Source organism: Seriola aureovittata, chromosome 9 (genome assembly GCF_021018895.1).
Source record: "Seriola aureovittata isolate HTS-2021-v1 ecotype China chromosome 9, ASM2101889v1, whole genome shotgun sequence".
NCBI lineage: Eukaryota > Metazoa > Chordata > Actinopteri > Carangiformes > Carangidae > Seriola > Seriola aureovittata.
In genome coordinates, this window is record NC_079372.1 from 13,523,147 (window position 1) to 13,545,306 (window position 22,160).

At 45.8% G+C, this 22,160-nt stretch overlaps 1 protein-coding gene across 10 annotated transcripts in view; it reads left to right on the forward strand.

The window, feature by feature from the left end:
- camta1a (calmodulin binding transcription activator 1a) overlaps positions 1-22,160 on the forward strand; it is a 284,590-nt gene that overhangs the window by 207,002 nt on the left and 55,428 nt on the right. For all 10 annotated transcript variants that reach the window (XM_056383864.1, XM_056383860.1, XM_056383861.1 and 7 more), the window contains one exon: positions 15,761-15,832. In XM_056383864.1, coding sequence (XP_056239839.1) covers positions 15,761-15,832 — 72 coding nt within the window. The remainder of the gene's footprint in view (positions 1-15,760; positions 15,833-22,160) is intronic.

Genomic DNA, 22,160 nt, shown 5'->3' on the forward strand with positions numbered 1-22,160 from the left:
TTCAGACTCCATTTCAAAGTACATGAAATTCAATATACCACTCCAATCTAGTGCACGCTGTCATTGCTTATGCCAGTAATAGCAATCAGAGATATTGTATTCACTCCCCTCAGCCTCCCGGTGTCAATTTATGTTTATGTTTGCCAGTAAATATATTAAATGTCATTTAAGCCTTTTCAGGAAGTTGATTGTTTTGCTTTTGTTTTGTGCCGTCTGGTTGTCGCTGTTTGTCATCCTGCAGATCTTTGCACAGGCTTTTATTAATCTTCGTGCTGTACGGCAACTCTCAGTAGCGTTCCCCACCGCCCCACTGTGTCATCTGTGTAAATATTCCTAGTAAATTAAATTTTACCCTCAAGAATGGGCACAAATGGAAAAGACACATAGACAAATGTAGGTATTGTATTTACACCGGTCTGTTGGAAATTGAGTGACTTTTGAGTTTTGCATTAGTGTGGACTCAGTCTGGACTGTAATAGCCACCCCCCTCTCTTGTTTTTGAGCTTTGTAAAAAAAAAAAAAGAGAAAAGAATCCATCCACACACACACACACACACACTGACAGACATACAAAAAGAAACAAACAAACTGTGTGCTGCAGTAGCTAGGCGCCCACTGAGAGGCATTATGCTGCTGACAGTGCAACAGGATGGCACAGAGAGTCCCCCCAAACATCTCGCCCACATAATGAGACAGGGCAGGAGCACTAGGGCCTCTTGAGGAAGAGGGAGGGGGGAGTTAGGCGGTGGGTGGAGGCTTTGCAACATGTCAGTCCTCATGTAGCCCACAGAGGATGTGCGGGACCCCTCCGTCACCGAGTGTATGTGAAGGATGGCAGCTGCAGACCGAGGCTGACACGCACAGCTCAACTGGCTCATATCTGGCAGGCTGAATGAATTTATCAGAAGGCAGAGACAGACAACACAGCCCAACCATGTTCATCAGATGGAAACGGAACTTTAATTAAGTCTGTGTGTGCCTATAGTGTCTGTGTATGTGTGTGTGTGTGTGTGTGTGTGTGTGTGTGTGTGTGGGTCTGTGTGTGTGTGTGTGTTGATAAGAGAGCATCTCTCCGCTCTCGCCGACAGATAACAACCTGTGTTAGACTTAAAGAAGACTTGAGACAGAGACTACTTTGCACAGATCCTTTTTTTCCATCTCCTCAAAGAGTCCCCTTTACAAACTCTGTAGCACTGCAATTCTACCCACTCAAAAAATGCAGTCGCAGCACTTTGCAGGCCTCACCAATCCTATTACTGTACAGCACAACTAGTGCTAGAGGCCTGTTTGTAGGTACAGTATAGACAGATGTATGGCCATCCTCATTCTCATCAAGTATCACTTAGGGATACACCTTGTTTTCAAGGAGCTAATGGGCTGTAGCAATTGCTCTCACTCTGTGACATCTTTAGAGTAACTCCTTGCTCTAGGAGGAGACTGTCTCCATTATTGTCATCATCAGCTAGAGGAGGAATCATCTAAAACCCTGGCTGCAGTGTTAATCTTGGGCTGTGAAATCAGCAGCTGGGTAAATGTTAGTCCAAGTCTCTTGACTAAAGACCAGACTCTCTGTCGCTCTCCCTCTCTTTCTTTTTCTATCTTTTTTTCAGTGTCTGTGTTGCTGACCTCTATATCTCGCTCCAGTGTCTGTGTCTGTGCTCCCTTTGGAAAAGCAAGGGGGTGGTGTGCACACAGAGATGAGGGGGGACTCCAGCCCAATCTCATTTAGGCAGAGAGAGGGCAGAGTGCCACCAGGAACCTCCACTCAGTTACACCTGAGGGGCCCCTGCTATGGAAGGAGGATATGCAGCTTTGCATGCAAATCGCTGCCGGGAGCCATCCGCCTGCCACTTTACACAGGGGCACAGAAACACTGGCGCCTGATTAACATGAAGGGTATCGAATCTGCTCGGCAAACACGTGTTAAAGACTGTGATTTTCGTTCTGAGCGCTTGTATCCATCACATGTGCTCTGGCGACTGGGAACATAGAGATGACATTCCATGACATTTCATGCGATCCATGTGTCATAAAGCTGACATAAAGGTTGACATACAGCTTACTTGACGATGGATTGGTTGTCATAAACATTGATGGCACTACATAACAAATGATGCAAAATTTTCATGGCACTGTTGTGACATTGAACAATGTCGTCTCTGCAATCGAATCCGGAGCTCATTTTCCAAGCGCTGACCTAAATCTTAGTAATGTCACTTCGACCAACATGTTATGATTGAATGACTACGTGATTGTACGCTATTTGTCATAAGAAGTCATTATACGGCGTAAATATCATAATCAAACTGTTATTTGTGGAGCCGTTATCCGTGCGTTGAGGTCTGAGGAAATCAACATCTCTCTGTGTCTTCAGCATCGAGTTCGGCTGCGTAACTGCACATTGTATTGTACTTTGAAAAGTCAATGACACAATTCTCTCTTTGCCTTTCAAGAGTAAATGTACTCTGTAGCGTAGATTGTATGTTGCAACAGCTCGTTTGCAATTTCTTTTAATGATTTTTTTTTTTTTGACGCATGGGCATCAGTAAGCACAACTCTCCATTCAGTTTTGTGCAAAAACATCCATTCATAACAGCCTCTGTAATAGCTATGTGTATATAAGCTACGAAGATAACATTGGACATCTTAGAATAAGAAAATGAAGCAGTTTCTGTATGCCCTTCTGTTTCCTCAGGTGTGTGTTTGTGCATGTACGTGTGTATGTGTACCTCCAGTGCGGGCCAGAAGCTCAGTGCGAGCCAAGGAGATTGGTAGATTGGTCCAATCCTCATCCGTATGCACGGCCAGGCCTCCTCCAGAAGTCTTTTGTTTTTAATGATAACTGGTTCCATGCATTGTTTACTAAGATGACAGGTCTATTTTCTCCTGATTTATAGCACTGTGGCATTCAAGGAGATACTGTACTTATTACTTTAAATGCAGTATGCAAAAACAAGTCAAAGAGACAGGCAGAAGGAGGGAGTAGGGAGGGGTGTGGACATAAATTAAGGGTCATTGTTCTCCTTCTGCTCCAGACCGAGCAGCTGTTTGTTGAGGTCTAGACAGAGAGCTGAGAGCTGATCACCTTAGGAGGTCACCGCTGCTCTCTGCCCTGACTCACTTGGCTGCCAGGATTCTAGAGTGGAAGTGTTAGCATTGTCAGAGTACCCTGTCAACTACATCTTTATATTTTGTTTTGTGTATTTGGGCAAGTGGCCGGGCTCCCTCTCTGGATCCTTATACACACAGTCAGGGGGAAACTCCCTCTGGTGGTCGAACACCGGCGTCACATACCTAACTGTGGTGATAAAACACCACTCCAACTAACCCTAACCATTCCCTTCCCCACTTCTACTTTGCAGAAACGGTGAAAAGACTGCACTAGATTTATTTTTTTAAGAGCAAGCTGAGTGTGAAGGAGGTACGGGAAGGCGATGGTGAGGAGAGAGGTACAGAGGAAGTAGAGGAATAGAAAAGGAGGTGGGGGTGTCATTGTTTTGACGGATTTAGTTACAGTAGCAGGGAGATCAATTATTCGGCTGAGGCATGCATGGTCGCAGGATTAATGGTGCGTGCAGCAGATAAATCAACCATTGGTCTCGAACTTCTGCGGGAGAGGGGAAACATTACAAGACAAACATAGAAACGTGTTTGACGCTGGCATTTTGTATCCATCCTTTACCATTAGTAACCTTGAGATTTCAGGAGAGAATGGGAACGCGGAGCACATCCAGCCACAAATAACCATCCAGATTTGGGGATATAATGTCAAAAAATGGGCACATTATATCATCTTGAATGCCGATTTGGCTCCGAAGGACAGAAGTGTCTCTCTGTCCTCAGTCTGTGGAAAGATATGAAAAAGGAGGGCTGTAGTTGCTGTAGAGAGATTGAAACGATGCTATATATTACAACCTCTGGAGACCTGTCGGCACTCCAACTTACTAGCCCCCCACCACCATCCCTGTGTCTGTCTCTCCCTCTGACTCACTCTCTCTTATTCTCACTTTGACTTTGCTCTGGGTCTTTTTACCCTTTCTGCTATACTGTTACATTTCTCATCACACACCCCCTTTGTGTATTCATACAGTGTATCTATCCATGTTCTTGTCTGTCTGGCTGTACCTGTATTTGTATATGTGTGTGTGCATCTCTCTGCCTGATTGAATTTGTTACATTCAGCCCCCCCCCCCCCCCCCCCCCTCCGTACTTGTCTGTTTTGGCTGTCAGGTTGTACCTGTCTGGTACCTCAGGTACGTTTTAGCCCATGTATCTGTGTGCGCCTATAATTCCCTTCCTCTATTTGTCTGCCTTCTTTATCTGTCCGTCTCCTTTATCTGTCTGCTCCCTAGCTGCTGCCCCAGCCGAAAACAGCCCTCATGGCCTTCCTTCTCCTACAGTTGAAATCTCATACCCTGGTCAGGCTCCCATCTTCAAACACCAAGCTTTGCCCAGCCAGAATGTCAAATCATTTCAGCCTCAGTCCCATTTTTCCTTCTCCTTGTCTTTGTTTCTACGGGCTTCTCATCCTCGCCCTGTCTTTCTCTTGCTATTTCTTATTTCTGTGTGCATCTCTTCCTCCTGCACACATGTTCACTCTATTTAATGCATTTTCTCCGTCTCTCTCTCTCTCTCCTCTCAGTGGTTATCTTCATTTGTAGCAGTAGTGCACCGCTGTGTCCAGAAGTGTTTCTGTGAAGCCAAAGCTGAGCTTCGCCTACCAGATTAGAGAAGTTGCAATTAATTAAGAGGGGAGTGAGTACGGAGGATTTTGGCCATATCAAAGGAGCAACAGGACACAGAGAGACATTTTGCATATGAGCGATCGTGGAGGAGGGAATAAGGGAGGAAGGAAAAAGGAGGAAGGCAGTGAGGCAGCTATGGTGGAAGTGGGAGGATCAAAGCAGAGGATGGTGGCAGAGTGCTGTCCCCTGCTGTGCAGCTCAGATAAAGACAGGTTAGCGCCACAGGTCTCCTCAGTGAGAGGGAGCCAGGCACGAGGCCAGGGGAGATGCATGAACAAGCCAGCTTACAAACATCTCATAATAACTCAGGCAGAAGAAGCCCTCTGAATTAAAGTGTCACTTTTCATTTGCTTTCCTTTCCCTCTTTTTGGCTCACTGGCTGATTTTTCCCTCTCTCTCTTTCTTTCGTACTCCCTCTCTCTTGTCTGCCTACCCCACCCCCATAACCAACCACCCCCATCCCCCTGCCCCACCCCCCACACCCCCCTCCACCCTTCCTTCCCTTCATCACAATCTGAACATAACATGGACTCCTTCAGTTGCCTTCCCCACTGTCTTCATCACAGGGCTGCCCGGGGGCTCTCAGGCTCCTCCATCTGCCTGCTGTGTGTCTGCGGCTCTCCCTGTCTTTCTTTGCTTGTCTCTCTGTCTGTTTGTGGCAATCCCCGTCTCTCCAAATCTGTCTTTTGTGTGTTTGGCTGCGTGTCTGTCTGCAGGGCTCTCTGTCTCCCCACACACAGACAGTCAGAAGTATAAGGATTAGCAAAGTTAAAGTTTTTTGGCTATATGCTCATTTACAGTGGCATACAGACGATATTAATATTCCACAAAGGAAATGCTGTCTTGGGTCAACACTTGTTCGAAACCGTGGCGGCAGCAAAAGAGGAATAAAGTTAGCTTGGCAACGTTTTGTCAACAGTGCAGTGCTTCACCAAGTCTGTCTGGTTATGTATCTAGCTGTCAGCTCCAGAACACACTTTTGTTTTCAGTGTAATGCTCATGCCCTATATGCCCTGATTGGCCCACCCCTAAGGGTATGTGTTAACAGCTCCATGGCCAGGAGTATTATTATTATTATTTTAAATTCAGCTGGTTCATTTGCTGTTGAAGTCACAGCTCTGCAAAGGAGATATGACAGCATATACAGTCAGATTGCTGCTGTTTCCATAGTACCTCCATGATCGATGTCATTACTGTCATTCTTCTCGATCCTGCTAATCCCGCCGTTGAGCCTGGCAGTCCAAATTGGGTGTGCTGGGTGCTGCCGGGGCAAAGAAGGGTTGAGGGGAGTGGGGATAGAAAAGTAAAGTACACAGAAGCTAATGGAGGTTGTTGCCATGCTCTGAAGTGGAGGACCATTTTTGCAGCGTTGGGAGTGGATAGGGCAGCTATCACTCTTTAATTGGGCACTGTGGGCCATAATGAAGAGATCTCAGAGTATGGAGAAACAGAATGAGGGAGAATGAGGGGAGAGCGATACCGAGCGATATGGAAGGCCAGAGAGTGGGGTGAACCTAGTGCGCTTTAATGCAATGCGTATTGGCAGGTGTCGCTCTGCCTAATTTCACGCCTCTGTGAGCGAATGTGTACCCAGACGATCGCCACTTCCAAGTCTCCTCTTTCTCTCCCTCTCCCTGCCTCTATTTCACTCCCTCTGCTTTAATGTGTAGTCAGTCGCAGTGATGTGTTGGTCTTGCGTGAGTTTGGCCCCGCGCAGAACGTGGACTTTGGTTCCCCTGAAACCCGGAAGGGCATGTCTATAAGCTCCATGACAGGCTAAATGTGCAGAATAAGCACTAAACAGGCACGGTGACAGTTAAGGAAGCACAGGGGCCCACCTCTTCCATCTGCCTCGTCCAGGCCATGTGATGAGGAATGATTTGATGCGTGTTCCTTTGCTTCTGTCAGTAATCCGGCCTGTTGGACTTTTGGCTAGTGGGTAGAGACGTTGACAGGGTGGGGGGATGGGTCAACCAGTGGAGGATGTGTGTGTGTGTGTGTGTGTTTGTACGTCACTGTTACAGTTTGACATTGGGGCATCCCATGGCACCGGAGACGGGAAATAGTTCTGATCCTCAATGCCCTGCCCGGCTTCTCATATGACCCTCTGTTGCTCCACAAACCTCCTCCCCTGTCCTCACCCTCTTGCCCTTCCTCACCCCTCTTTTCTCTTCTTACTCATCCTTTACCCTCCTCTCCCCTCATCACTGTTCTCCCCTCCTCAACCCTCCACACCCTTTTCTCGCCCCTCCTTCCTGTAGTCTGTGTTTGTGTTGGGAAGATTAAGCTGCTCTGACAAAGCTGTGTTTACAAATATGCAGGCAGAGAAACAGGCCAAGCGACGCTGAATAGGAATAGAATACAAATTGCTTTTTTATCTCTCTTAGGGCCAGGGCGAGAGAAAATGTGTTTGCGATTGTTGCTCCTCCGCCTGTGAAGGATAAAGCCTCAGTACTGGGTTTGGGCTCCCTGTTAGCATTCATTCTATCCTCTCCTCCCTCTGTCTCTCTCTCTGTGTCTCTCTGTCCTCCCACTCCCTTTCTTCCCCCCATGCTCTTTCTCCTCTTTGTCTGCTCCACACTCTCTGTCTCTTCCTCCCCGGCAGGAATTTTTTTTTCTTGCTGTTTCCTTGGTAATCGTATCTCCTCTCCTCTCTTCTTTCCTCCCTAACTCTCACATGTCTCCCTGATGTGTGCTCCTCTCGGCTCTATATGTGCACTACTCCCTCTCCCATCACCTCGTTCCCTCAATAATTTTCTCCATTCCTCTCCTCCTTCATGTTTCCATACAAGCTGAATATCTCCCTCTGTCGCTCACTCCCTCTCTCTCCATCCATCTATCCCTTTTTCTCTCCTCCGCTCAGTGGGACTTGTCATGATTTACAGTCTCTCTCAGCTCTTCCTTGCTCACACCGGAGATATTGGAAATTTGGAGTGCCTATAGATCACGGCAGGGGGAGAAGGCGTGAGCCTCCGCTAATCAGCCTTAACAGAACTGTGCAGCATTACAAATCTGAGCTCTCTCTTACAATTAGGCAGCATGTCTGCCTGGCATAACCCATGGCAGGGAGGCTGAGCCTGTGATGTCATTTTCAGAAGGTCTCCGCTGTGTGTGTGTGTGTGTGTGTGTGTGTGTGTGTGTATGTGTGTGTGTGTGTGTGTGTGTGTGTGTGTGTGTGTGTGTGTGTGTGTTTTAGGGGGAAAACAGAGAGTTGGATGGTTTGCTCTCATTAATGCAGAGGACATGCTCCCCTTCTCCACACAGTGGCACTTTTATCCTTACCTCAGCTAACACAAGGGAAGGTTAATGGGCGGTCATACAGACTCAAACAATGCCATCTATGTTTATTAAGCAGCAGCAGTCTCACCATGTGATACTTTTATTAATTAATTATTTAATTTCAAATACAGGACATGCCTTGAGGGCCGCATAGGCACGCAGCTTTTGAGGACAATGTCAGGAAAAAAAAAAAGAAATCCAAAGGCAGATCAATGTTTTTTTTTTTGCTTTGTTTTGTTTTGTTTTTTTCTTTTACTGCTTGCCTACCACACGCATAACTACATCTCTGCCAGTAACTCTCCTCCTTGTGTCCCCGTCTGTGAATACATCTCCATGTTCTGTGTCGATATCCCCTTTGGCCACTCTCCAGCACATACATTCAGGTTTGACTAAGCGTGATGGAGGGACCAGGTACAGGAAAGTCTTCTTAGACTCAGCTGTTTCCCGCCCACTCAAAGTGACGGCTAAAACCTGACCTCTGACTCCGTGCCTTTAAACTGTGGCCCAATCTGATTGCTGTATCCATTACTCCATTTTTAATGGAATGAAGTGCCTGTCATAGTTGATAGCTCCAGGCTCGTAATGCAAACAGATGCTCATTACTCTTTTTGCTGCAAGACATATTTTGCATGTCTGCTCTAGACAGGCAATCTAGAGGTCAGCTCAAAGGTTAGCTGATAAGGAAGTGGTGTCTTGAGATAATGGCCGCTTTCCATTTGCCATTTTACCTCTTACACATACACTTAACATCCATTTGTAACCTGTCATCCGTCACATTAGTATAATTCGCTGATCTCCTCACATTGACGTTTAACCACAGCTATTTTGCTTTATCAAGATGCAGCGAGTTCAAACACGGATTTGCAAGTCAGCCTATTAGCATTTCAAAAACAAAGACTTGACTTGAGCTAATTTAATCTGTAGTACATCTCCAAAGTAAGGCCACTTTCTCATGTGTAGAGCAAAGTGAGTCGAGGAGAGGAGAAAGATAAAGAAAAATGAAAGCCAGAGCAGAGAGAGTGGAGAGAAAACGTTTGCTACCATTTCTGTTTAGGCCTCTACTCATAGTGTGGGTACTTGAGAAGCTGACAGAAGCGCTGCAAGGTTTACCGAGCTTTCCTTTGTTGACAGGCATCAATGTGTTGACTGCTGTTGTAGGCTGAGGTCAAGGCAAGACCTCCACTGGCTCTTTGTGAAGTATAAAAAAACAGCCTGATATATTCACTGGTCCAGGCGTCTCACCTCTCTTTTGTGTTAAGGTTTTCAATATTCTTGTTAGGCTTACTTTCAGTGAAATGGCCTTTATGCAGCGCTGTATTCAGAAAATATGAAGCTATAGTTACAGCACTGATAAAAGGTTTGTTTATTTAATTTATTTATGTGTATGTATGTTTCCTCATTTGCTACAGGACCATGGTAAATTAAATATGATTGGATGCATGAATATCTGATAAGCACCTTGATTGATTTGATATCAAGGAATCAAGCCAAGCCATATCATAATGATGTTCTTTGGATGATGATGATGATGATTAATTTTACATGTGGTCTGGCTGTAACCTCATCCTGCTTAGAATTTATTTGCAGCTTGTGTCACTGTATGCCTGTGCACTTATGGTTGTGTGCATTATGCATGTTTGTGTGCTTGTGTTTGTCCTGCACAAACACAGTCCACACACACGCACACACACACACACACACACACACACACACACGCAGGTAAAGCCGTATTTCTATTTCTGTAGGTGTATGTGCATTATTGTTATCTGCAGGTGTGACTTGGCATACATTAAAAGCGTGCAGCTAGTGTTTGTGCCAAGGTGTGTTTGGTTTGTGTGTTAGTGTGTGTGTGTGTGTGTGTGTGTGTGTGTGTGTGTGTGTGTGTGTGTGTTGGTGTATGGTGGCATGCCGAAGGCCCCGTGCCACCCTTCCATCCCATTAGCTGAGCCCAGCCCCTGCCTGTGTCTGCTTTAACCTTGGCCAGGGGGCTGGAGGAGAGGGAGAGTAATTCTAACCTTAAAAACCTGCTGATTAAAGCTAGTTTGGTGGAATTCGATTCCACTTAATGCCTTTGGCCGTGAGCCCAGCTGGCTAGCATTAGCATCAACAGACACCGTGTCTTCAGTCAGGGAGACAGACGTGCATGGGCATGTGCATGAGCTTCCTCTGGCAGATACAAAAGTGCGGCTGTAAACCCCACATCCCCTTGTCTATCTTTCTGTCTCTCTCTTCTTCCTCTCCGCCCGCTGTCTCTCATCCCACGCTCATTTGTCCCTCTGCCTGATGTATGCCTCCTTTACCCAACTTCATCACCACAGTTTTCCTCCCTAAAATGTCTTTCCTCTCTTTTGTCTCAGATTTGCTCTTGTCTTCCTTAACTTCAGGAATGAGGCCAGAGAGATTGAGGGCTTACGGTGTGGCAAGTGGTCAGGGGGTTCTCTCTAACTGCCTCAGCCCTGTTATTGTTTTCCTCTTGAACTTGATGTATAGCTGTGTTTACGCGTCCAGCGTGGCTAATTAATTCTCCTCTTCAGGGCCTGTTTATCAACTCTTTGTGTTTATTTTACAATGAGTATGCTATTTTTAGAGTCGATCATTTCCATAACACATACAATTTTCCAGAGCATCATTTGTTTTGCTTTGTTGAGGAATTTAGGTTTGTTTTTCTGTTTCTTTTTTCCTTCAACTCGGGTGCAGCCTGCCAATTCATTTTGTAGCCCGCTCAGTTTTGACTGATTTAGAGGCTGCAGCTGGTCCAACGGAGAGGACCGCGGAGATAAATCTAAGCCTCTTTTGATTTATTATGTATAATGTCTCATCAACCGTTGCTTAAGTCTTCAGATGCACTGAAGAATTATACTGCTACAACTTTACAAGTAGTGGCTTATTTAAAGGCGTATAAAGAAGGAGAGGAATCTTAATAGAAAAAGAAGTAGCTGGGATAAAAGCCACAGTCATTGTGCCAGTAACATACAAGAGATGTGCGTTTCTGTCTGAACCCAAAATGCAAAAGAGAAACTGTATATTATGGGCATTCTGGGCATGGTGCCACCCCACCAGACACTACAGATAATTTGATTCCCGCTGAACGATTGGGAGAGAGCAGAGCAGAGCGGCTGACTGTAAAGACAGCAGGTGAAATGCAGAGCATTATGGTATCAGTTGAAAATGAGCTCATCCTCCAAACTGGAAGTGGCACTTTTCAGCTGTAAGTCATCTAATCACGTCTATATAGAGCCAGAAATCGTTGGTTGATCAATAGTCATCATGGATGCTGTCAATGGCCAGGGTAGTTTGAATCTTGCATGGTCCATGAATCTCTATTGAGTATGGATTTTCACGTTGCTTCCGAGGATGGGGTTTGATAGTCCTGCCTGATTGGCTGCTGCGTGAGCTCTATTTATGCTGCTGTGCCCCAGGCTGAATCACCTGCCCCAGGCATCCATGTGAATAGACATACACAAAGATGTACACAAACAGAAGTACACACACACAAAATGATACATTCCCTCTAATGAAGCAGTGAGCCAGAAGTGACTTTACCAGGTGGATGTCCATGTCAACAACTGTATAATAGTGTGAAGCAAGTCACTCAATACAGTGAGACCTGAACAATTTTAATATGGGATCCAGCTGTAGATTATTCACATCCAGAGTCATGATGTGTGTGAACAAATGTTAGCTAAGCAAGCATTAGAGGACACGCGAGTCAGAGGGAAAAGTATCCTTGAAAGAGTTTGCACCACTTGATTGATGGAGACTGGGAGTTGGAAAGGGAGAATCAGGAAGTAGGCGTTTTTAACAAAATGCCAAGCATGTTGTTCATGCATGCGCATATTTCCATGTTTGACCGAGTGAGTGAGTGTGTGTGTGTCTGTGTGTGTGTGTGTGTGTGTGTGTGTGTGTGTGTGTCCGTGTGTGTGTGTGTCCGTGTGTGTGTGTGTACGCTCTTCCCAGTCGGACTGACAATCCAACAGACAGATAAATATGTGGCAGCCTCTGACAGTGAGACGTTTGCATCACTGCAGGAAAACAGCAAATTGACAACATAAATAAGGTGCCACGCTCTGATTAGGACTGTCTTCACACATCATTATGGTGTAATGAGAGAGTTTCCCCTCTCTCTCAGTCTCACTATCACTGTGTGTCTGCTTGCCGGTGTTGTCTTCACAGACTTTGCATTTTACTAACCCATCTTCTTGCTGTGCCTGACACCTGTCAGCCATGATGGATGAATGTAAGTGAGGTGTCGCCAGGGCAACAGGCAGGCCAGGGGCAGCGGTGGCCTCCAGAGGCAGGACAGGTAACCGTTGGTGGCCCTGCCTTTATATCTGAAGGCTTTATTTAGGTCGAACTGTTTATCACCGGGATGTCTGGCCTGCTTGACCTGTGCAAACTGCGATCCTGCTCCACTCAGGACCACTTTACGGGGGGGGGGGGGGGGGGGTTTAGGCCAGGCAATAACACCCTCTCATTGGGCCAAGCCAATGTTCCATCGCCTTGGCCAGTTGCTTGAGTGACAACACCAAATGAATTTGCTGCATCAGTGTCTGACTTTGGAGGACACACGTCGCTGTAACTCTTTATTCCTGCTGTCCGCAGTGACAGCACATGAATACATTATGGACACCCTGCTTGTGAATACTTCTATTAACTGTTGTGTATCATTCTTCTATTGTGTCTCAATTGCACCCCCAACACGACAGTGCGCCAACACTACATTAACACATGTTAATGTGTGTGTGTGTGTGTGTGTGTGTGTGTGTGGTGTGTGTGTGTGTGTGTGTGTGTGTGTGTGTGTGTGTGTGCATGCACACGCACACCTGTGTGTTTCACTGTGTGTCAGCATGCGAGAGCTCTTCAAAATTACACATTGGAAAACTGCACTTTTTATGAGAGGATATGTGTGTATGTGTGTATAATTATGGTTTAATTGCTTTCCCTGTGATGTGCTGTCATCTGTCACAGCCCAAAGACAGCAAATAATGGTTCTGCTGCCATCACTTTGTCACCCAGACGCTCAGCATGCAGAGAGCAGCAGAAACACCAGTAACTGATATGCGTCTTGAATTACTGATAAGCGCTCGAGTATGATGAGCTTTGTGTATGTGGGCGTGCTTTCGCTCTCAAAAGTATCTCGGCCTGCCTTTCTACCGTGGTCTGCTGTGATTGTCTGTGTAAGTGTGCATAGCGATGCGTTCAGCAGCACGCGTCTGTGCGTGTGTGAATGAGAGTGTAGTTTTGTGTTTATTCTCTAATTCCGCATGTGTGTGTAGGTGTGTGTACGTGTGTGTATGTGTGCGCGAGTGGGTTGGTGGGAGTGCTATGTGATGTGTTTGATGCCTACTGTATATCGGCACTGACAGGTGCAACAGTTGTGTTATGCTTTAAGCTGCTTGTTTGTCTGGCACGCTGCTTTGTGTGGTTGAGAAATGGAGTAAACAGAGGGAGAGGAAAGCAGCCTGGGGGCTAATTTATTCACTCCCCAGTCGCCCTAGTCACAGAGGCCTTTTGCACCGGCCCACCTGTCAATCCTGAGAAGCGTGCCACAGCCTCATCCAAGTGCATACAGCCACGCCACAGCCCACTCTCAGTAGGCCAACTGCTTTAGGCTATGGCAGTATTAAACATGATATATCAATAAACCCTCCGTAATCAGAATTAACAAGACAGCAAGTTTTTTTTTGTTTTTTTTAGAGCACAAGCAGCTTTTAAAAGTCTCCCATTTACTGTGTGTGCAGTGAAAACAAATGCGGAGCTACAGTCTTTTCAGCGTTGGTTTTGACATGTAAAGTCAAATGTTGAACAGACAGAATGCTAGCATTTCTGTCTGTAAGCACCTTCCACACAAGCATTGCGACACATGACCGTAATGAAATGCATAAACAGTTTAATGCCTTATAGACAAATGTAATGTATTGCGTCATAGCTGCCTAATCCCTGAAAAGAGCACAAAAAATTGTGTATGACATAAAGACTCACAAAACTACGCAGTAGAAATGTGTGAGCTGGTAGCAGCTGTAGATGACTGTAGTAATGTGATGTTCAATGCACTGTGGGAGTGGGAGGAAGTGTCTGTCCGTTGCCAGCGTGGAGTAATGGATAACAGAGCTATGGGAGTGGGAGGAGGCGTACATCCTATTTCAGACAGCTGTAATGGATGAGAGTACAGCAGAAAATAAGAGGAGGAAGTCTGCATGCCTTCACTATCTCAAACTCTCACACGCAGAGTTTGGTAGTATTGAAATCAGTTCACAATAGATGAGATTGGAACAATGGAACACCTGGAGAGGCGGTCGAGGCTGATGTGACTTTTGTTGCTTCTGAATTGGTCGTAGGATGTCTGCCTGTGTGCGAATGTGTCGGGACGCGCACAGCCACATTCTGGTGTTTGTGCACCTGTGTGATGTGTTTGTTTGTTTGTTTGTTTGTTTGTTTTAGCTACTGTATGTAATGTGACTCTCACCATGTGCCCAGTCGTGCAGCTTTGCAGTGGCACTCTGGTATAATTAATCAGGTGGTTTGTGTCTATACAGACTGACTTCTTCTGCAGGCTCTGCTTTTCTTAACTGGGCTTTACTTAAACTAAATGAGCACATACAGTAGCACACTTCAAGGCACCCCCCCTCCTCCCTCCTCCTCCCCTTCCCCAGCACCCACCCATTCACATCTACAGCACCAAAAGGAACTCAGCTTTACTTACTGAACACACGGCTCCTGAATACTGATGCTGTGGCAGCATACGTGTGTGGAAGTCTGCACGTGAACTCACAGTGTATGTTTCACACCAGCTGTGTTTTCTCCAGATTTCTAAACAAACAGTTATACCAAAGTGGAAGTGGAGTGAAGCTCAACCCTTCTGACCTGCTGGTTTGATTTATTCCTGTAAAAGCCAAGCTTCCTGACTTAAGAGCAATTTTTTTCCAATATTTCCGAGCTGGTGAGGGTGGTTGACGGGGGGCGGGGGGGGGGTAGAGTGCTGTAGACTCTTGTTGTTGCTGTAAACAAGCAAAAGCGGGCTAGCCATCCCTCTGGGTCACCTGGGAGCCAGGGCCGTGAGTCTTCCAGAGAAGGATTGAGGAGGAGGGAGTGCAAGGGCGGGGGAAGGGATAAGTGCTGCCTTGCTCACGGTCCCCGCTGCACCGTTCTTCGCTGCGTTTTTTTTCTGCTGCCGACAGGTGAAAAATGTCTCCTGGCCCTTCTGCCAGATACCAGGAGGCGTTATCAGCCCTGCCTGGCTCTCTCCACGGTAACAAGCCCCCAGGCACAGTATTATCTGTTTACGATAAGGATATTAATAACATTGTGCTTTAGTTATGTGAGGGGGTGCCCTGTGTGATGTTGGGTGGGGGGGTTTGGGGAGAAAAGAGCACCTGAGTCGTTCTGTCCGGGGCTCTCTCCTAACAGGACAGGATGAAAGTGGGAGAGAGGGAGGGAGAGGAAGGAAAGGAAGGAGTCATATGGTGATGCTGGGACAGTGCTGAGGTGTTCACTGGTTAACCCCATCCACTTTCCCTCCAGGTCACTGTCTTTGTTTCAGGAAACAATAGCTTGACCATCTGCCAGCAGGTTCATGTGGGAGTTATCGTAAGGAGGGAATAGGTCAGGGGTTCAAAGGTCAAAGCTGTCATGGTCAGTAGAGAGGTCAGCCTATTGTCTGCATTTTTTACTGTAGTGTAATGCCCCCTCTTTCTGTCCTTCTTTCTCTCTTCCTCTGCTATCTCCCTTCCTTCCAGTGTCTGTATGGCTGCTACGTCCACTCCTCCATCATCCCCACCTTCCACCGTAGGTGCTACTGGCTGCTCCAGGTAAGAACTCCTCTTTACCTCCTCTACAGTTCACCACACTTTAGTTTCACTCTCAGACTCTCCCAGCCTATCCAGAAGAACTTGAATGAGTTGCATGATATCAGTTTCCATTTAACCGTAGCATTTTCCTTTGACAGCCGGCAGGCAGACATCAACCTATCCCCCCCTCCACCACCTCTCTTTCTTTCTACCCTTTTCTCTCCCCAGCCTCCATTTCCCTTATCTTTCCCAGTCATTCACTTTTCTGATGGCATTGCCCATACACGCCGTCCAGCAAGAGGGACGGTATCTCAGTCTGCTAAAAGCTTTGCCATCTCCCCTGTCTAACAGCTGCAGTGATGGGCAGTAAAAGCATGATGGAAGAGGTTCCCTGTACAGTATAGTGCGCTTACAGTGGGTCATCAAGTCCGCAGGCTGAGAGTGGTTGTAAATAGTAGTCCTTTGATCACCTCCCCAATACATCTCATCATTCTCGTTTAGCATGGCAGCCATTATTGTTGGAAGGTGCCTGATACGTACAACCATTCACACACACAATATTAAGGGAGCATAAAGCACACAGAGAACAGGGGTGTGTGGAGATGCTGCTATTTTTGTCTATCTCTCTGGCTGTCTATCTATCATACACTTTATTCTAGTATAAAACATATGAAGAAAAACCATCTTTGGGATAAATACATTTTGGCTACCGTGCCGCTACTTCCATTTCTCTATGTTTTATTTTCTGAAAAGAAGATTTGTCGATTCATAAAATCTCTACTGTACTGAATAGACCCACAAGACAAATCCATTTGTAGTCTAACCAACCCCACTTTGCAATGTCTGTTAGCACAAGAGCGGAGCAGACCGGTAGGGAAAAGACAAAAGAGAAAAACTGGCCTCAACAATGCTTAAATACTAATCAAAATAATTAGAGTGTTCCCACAGCAAACAAAAGCTTTCAAACAACAATTGTTTATTTCTCTCTCGCTCTCTGTTGGCACTGTGTTTGTCACAGGCAGTAATAACAACACCAACCGACAAAAAGCGTGTGTCTCCTCCTGTCTCTGCTGAGTTCAATCAGCTAAGCCACTCAGGTTATTTTCACTTAAATATGTTTTCCAAATGATTACAGGTACATTATATCATTAAAATTCCTAACTAATGGAGGCAAGAAAAATGATGAAATAATGGTATATAGAATATATCAATCTGAAATAACGCAAGATACAGTGCTTGTTTTGTTTAGTAAAGGTGAATATTATCCCTAATCTGCTCCCCTTTGCAAACTGTTAGAGAAATCTTGTGTTGATTTTCTGGAGTCATTGTATGGTTCCATTAGCACATCCTTTAAAAGACAGGTTCACATTCGCAATGTTCCCTGAAATGCTGACTTGAATGTGCTGGGGGGGTGGGGGTCTCATGGTTATCAACCATCTTGAGCTAATTAAACTAGCCTAACTTTTAGCGCAGGCGTGATCAGTCAATCATGGTTCGACTAAAATAGTCAGGTGACTTGTGCAGTTGGAAGGTTGTAATGTGCAGTTTCATTCCCTGGTATCACCATACAAGATTGTGGACGTTTGTATCGTGCTTTCTGTCTCAGTTTCAGAATCGTTACACCCCTACTTACTGTAATACATTACTCACCTTCACATGTGTACATTCAAATAGTTGTTGGTAGCTGTGATCATCCCGTCTGTCCATACTCACCAGGAAAACATCCCCTCCAGATCCACTTAGGCTACATCCACACTAATATCGCCGTCCAGACGACGTTTTAGCTCCGCATCAGAAATGATCTCCATCCATTCTATCACACCTGAAAACGCACACATGCATGACCTTTCACGTACACTGGGTATAGGTGGGCCTGTCTCAACAGGAAGCAGATTGTCTACTCTTCAGTTGATTGGTTGCAAAAAATACTACGAACGAGGAACAGCAAAGACAGTTGTGGCGTTAAAATGCAGAATTTAGCAAAGACAACAAGGTGAGAAATGCTTGTAATTCATTATCCATGTTGTTATCTCCACTGGTAGTCGAGGCTGATGAGGGTGACCGGGGGTGTCTACGTCATCGTTTCCAAAAGTCTCAGTTTCTGCCTGTCCAGACTACAACACAAGCCCGAGTTTTCAAACCAAAACAGGTCCAGCTGTGTTTCCAAAAGTCCCTGTTTTAGGCGCTAGATAAAACTCTGGAGTAGTGTGGACAGCAGGCGTAGACGTAGCAAAAGAGATGCGTTTTAAAACTAAAATGTAAGGCTAAACGTCCACACCACACTAGTTTTCAGAAGAAACTAATATGAGTCAGATGAAGTGGGTATCAAGTAAAGTTACAGTCTTTTTGTTTCCACAGTGTTTTCCTGCTGAGCTGCAGTGTAGGGATGACTAATTCAGATAGCTGAATCCTCATATTAGCCTCAGCTGAACTTCAACATGCATTTTAGCTCAGAACAAGGGCGGTGGATTTTGTTTCCAATCACTTCCATGGAATTGCAAGAATCTTCTCAGTCACTGACAACTATTTCAACATACATATGGGCCTGTGGGTATTGTTTTAAGACAGACTTAAAAAAGGTGAACTTATCCTTGAAGTCAAATTCAGGCCAAAAGGAGCACGACTGGTGGATGAAACAGAGCCACAGTTCTCAGGAGAGTCAGGCCACACACACACAATAACATAAAGACACATGCAGACATTCAGAAACATATGTACACACTGGACAGAGAGTGAATAGCAAAGAGATCTGGGGTCACACTGGGTCACTGCCTTTTTAAAACGACAGTACAGCGTTCATTTTCATCCCTCCTCTCTCTCTGTCAGTTTTAGGATACATGCACATAAACACTCATCAAACTTTGAGGAGTTCACTGACTCAACTTTACTTTCCTGTTACTGCAGACCATCAGCTAAGAACAACCAGTTAGTGAATCCTTGGCCCTCACCTCTCCTTCTCTCTAACTGCTCAGCACATCCCCTTGCATGACTCACAGGTCCTGGTGTGCAGCTAATACATCCACTCATTCAAAAAAAAAAAAAGTACCTTCTGCTGCCCAACAAAAAAAAAACATTTATTTACAACCAAGTATTTTCTCTGGCAGTGAGCATTCCTGAGACCCCAGATTTACATCTCTTTTCAGGCAGTTTATTGCAGACCATCTGTGCTGACAGGAGACCACAATCACGATGACATCAGAGGTAAAAGATTACACTGCTTCTGTCCGTATCTCTCCAGATGCAGATAAACCTTCACTACTTCTGTCCCTTCGAACCATTTTCGGTCAGCTGACAGTCAGCCCTGCTATGAGAACAGTCTCTCTCCCGTCCTCTCTCTCTCTCTTCCCACCTTTCTCCAGTCTCTGAATCCTCTGTCCCTGACTCCCTGTGTACCATTTGCTGTGTCCATATGAGATTTGCAGGCAGTAGTCTGTCAACAGCAGAGCAGCAAGGAGACTGGAGCTCCCAGAGCGGCAACAGGGAAAGGTCACCAGTGAGTGAAAAATGTAAATATTCAGCCATCCAGCGGCCACAGTCACGGAGAGACAGGGATGAAAATAACTCCTATTACACAGCACAGACAGGGAGGGAACATAGAGGACAGAGAGGGTAGAGGGGTAGAGACAGACTGTGAATGAGAGAGCGAGAGAGAGAGAGAGAGAATGAGATGGACACAACTTTTAAAAAGTTAGGCTAAAAAAAACACTCTGAAGGGAGAGCTGGAAAGAAGATAGATTTAAAGATTTGAAGCCAAAAAAAAAAAAACATACAGCAGAATAGGGAGAAAGGGGACAGTGTGTATCTGTGTGTATTTTTGGATATGTGTGTGACACTGCAAGAAAGCAAGAAGTGAGAAAGACAGACTGAGTGGGGTTGGTGAAAGGTGTTTTAGGGAGGGTGCGGAGGAGGGGGTGGGGGTGTTAGCCTGTGGGTGTGTGCCTCTTTATCCACTCTTTATCCACTCTTTATTGAGTCAAAGCCTGGGTAATGAGACAGGGGACAGGAATGAAGACCTGCAAGGGGGGTCTTCTCTCACTCCATTCATTTTCCTTTGTTCTTTTCACCTCTCACTCTCAATCTGCTCATCCCCGCCACACTACCTCCACCTCTCTATGGCATTAGACCACTTTAAAATGTCTGGCCCATCCCCGCAAATGGCTGAGACTGAAGAAAAGTACCACCGCAGTTATCTGGGGTTGCAAACAATGAATCCAAATTGCTGCTGAGACAGAGAGCTGCCCAGAGCAGGCTGTGTGGTTTGTCACTCAAAAAAAGGTCCCATTTCAGTGGATCCGTTAAAAAAAAAAAAAAAAAAAGAAGGGGGCTGTGTGTCCTACTGTGGTGTATTCTCAATGCTGTTGACAAAAAACATACATCCGCTCTTTAAATGACGTCAATAGTTTTTAGAGTTTGGAAAACCGGATTCTTGAAGGCATACCTGTATGAGTTAAGCACTACGCACAATCTTTCCAGCCAAGAGCTGTCACGACACACACATACACACACACACACACACACACACACACACACACACACACACACAGTCAAGACAGACACACACTCATTGACACAAAGGATCTCGCCTGTCCTGGTGGCACTGATTGATTCTATCGCTTCATGTCCCCTTCTCTTGTTTAGTGCTAATCGAATGTAATTCCCCGCTTGCGCCTCTCCATCAAATCAGACAGTGGAGTTTGCGCTGGCCGGCGGGGGCACGGAGGTGGGGATAATTATGATATTAATACGGAGGGGGTCTGAGGGGAAACTTCATTTGTCCTGCTGCCTGCCACGAACACAGAGAGGGGTCAATAGCTTCTCCCGCTTTTCCTACTTTAAAAGAGGAGGAGAGAGGGATGAGATAATGAAATGACTGGTAAGGCAGGAGGGAATGCTGACGACCTTGTTTCTTCACAGCTATCACTTTCTCCCTCTTACCTTCCTCAGCTTGGGCCACTGTGCTCCAGTCTCTGTCTCACATGAATACATTATTAATATCACCATTCACTGCAGTTACATTTTTCTTATAACATTAGTCCTTCAGAGTATAATGACTTTGGAACCACTTGAATTAGTGTTATATAGGAAAATGAGTTGTAACTGTTGTCCCTGTGATCATTCCAGCACTATTAGACAGTATTTCAGCAATTTTGTGGAATATAATGGAATTTATGGAATAATTCAAATGTTACTTAATTGGACAGGCACAGTGATAACTCTGTGATTAAAGAGAACTCTGTTCATGCTGCTGAAACCTACTCTTCTCTCACCTTTCTAACTGTTCACCACATCAGAGCCTTTTTTTTGGTGGTGGTAGGGGGGCTGTATTGATTTATCAAACACCACTCAGTACCTTTGAACTCCCGTGCTATTCACCTCTCATAACAAGCTCACCAATCTCCAAAGATCAATACACCTGACCAATGCTGTCAGCAGCTCATGTGTAGGGCCCAACACATGTACTCATCATGACTCACTCCTCAGAACCAGCTCCTCTCCCTCTCTCTCTCTCTCTCTCTCTCTCTCTCTCTCTCTAGCTAATTGAATGGGAAAAGTTGAGTAGCTCTTTTTGCTGTGGTGATCCGTCATAGGTCGGTGTGCAAGCAGGATACAGTAGCTGCAGACCCAGAGCGGACATGCCTGCAGGCTAAAGGCAGACAGATGGATTCTTTATATCTACCAGAGTCTTCTATTCATTCGGATCAGTTTAGTTGCCTCTGTGTTGCGCGCTGGGAGACAGGTACCGGAGTCAGAGTGGCTCAGGTGATGTGTGATGACGGAGCAGAGCTGTCAGGTCCAGATTCACATCAGATACGTCCAGACTATGTAAGGCTACATAATGAATATTTCACTGAGATAAATCATGGATGAGTCTGGGCACCGTTCTGTTGATTTCAGTGAGAGGGTAGAGAGGCAGGAAAACCTGGCGAGGTTTTGACTGGCTGTCTACAACCTCAGGGCAAACGGAGGCAGTAGAAATATAATTGCCTTTAGCTATGCAGGCTGTTGTTTGTATCAAATGGAAATGCACCTCTACGGAGTATGAGATCAGATTTGTAGCATATGAATTTGACTCCCAACACCTGACATTACTGTTCAACTGAAAACCTCAACACTGGACTGGCAGGAGAATGGGTGGCGGTGTATGCATGGCGAGTGTGTCTGTGTGTCTCTTAGTGTGTGCACATGGTTGTCTTTGTGTGCGAGTGTGTGTATGTGCGTCTCGGCTGTGTCGTTCTGTTTCTGCGCTATGGTGGGAGACCACGGTGCTCTCGGCGGCATGCTGCTGCTGGCAGGCCCCCGCTCTCTGCCATGAGGAGAACAGCTGCTTCACGAGCATGTCGGGGTGTGA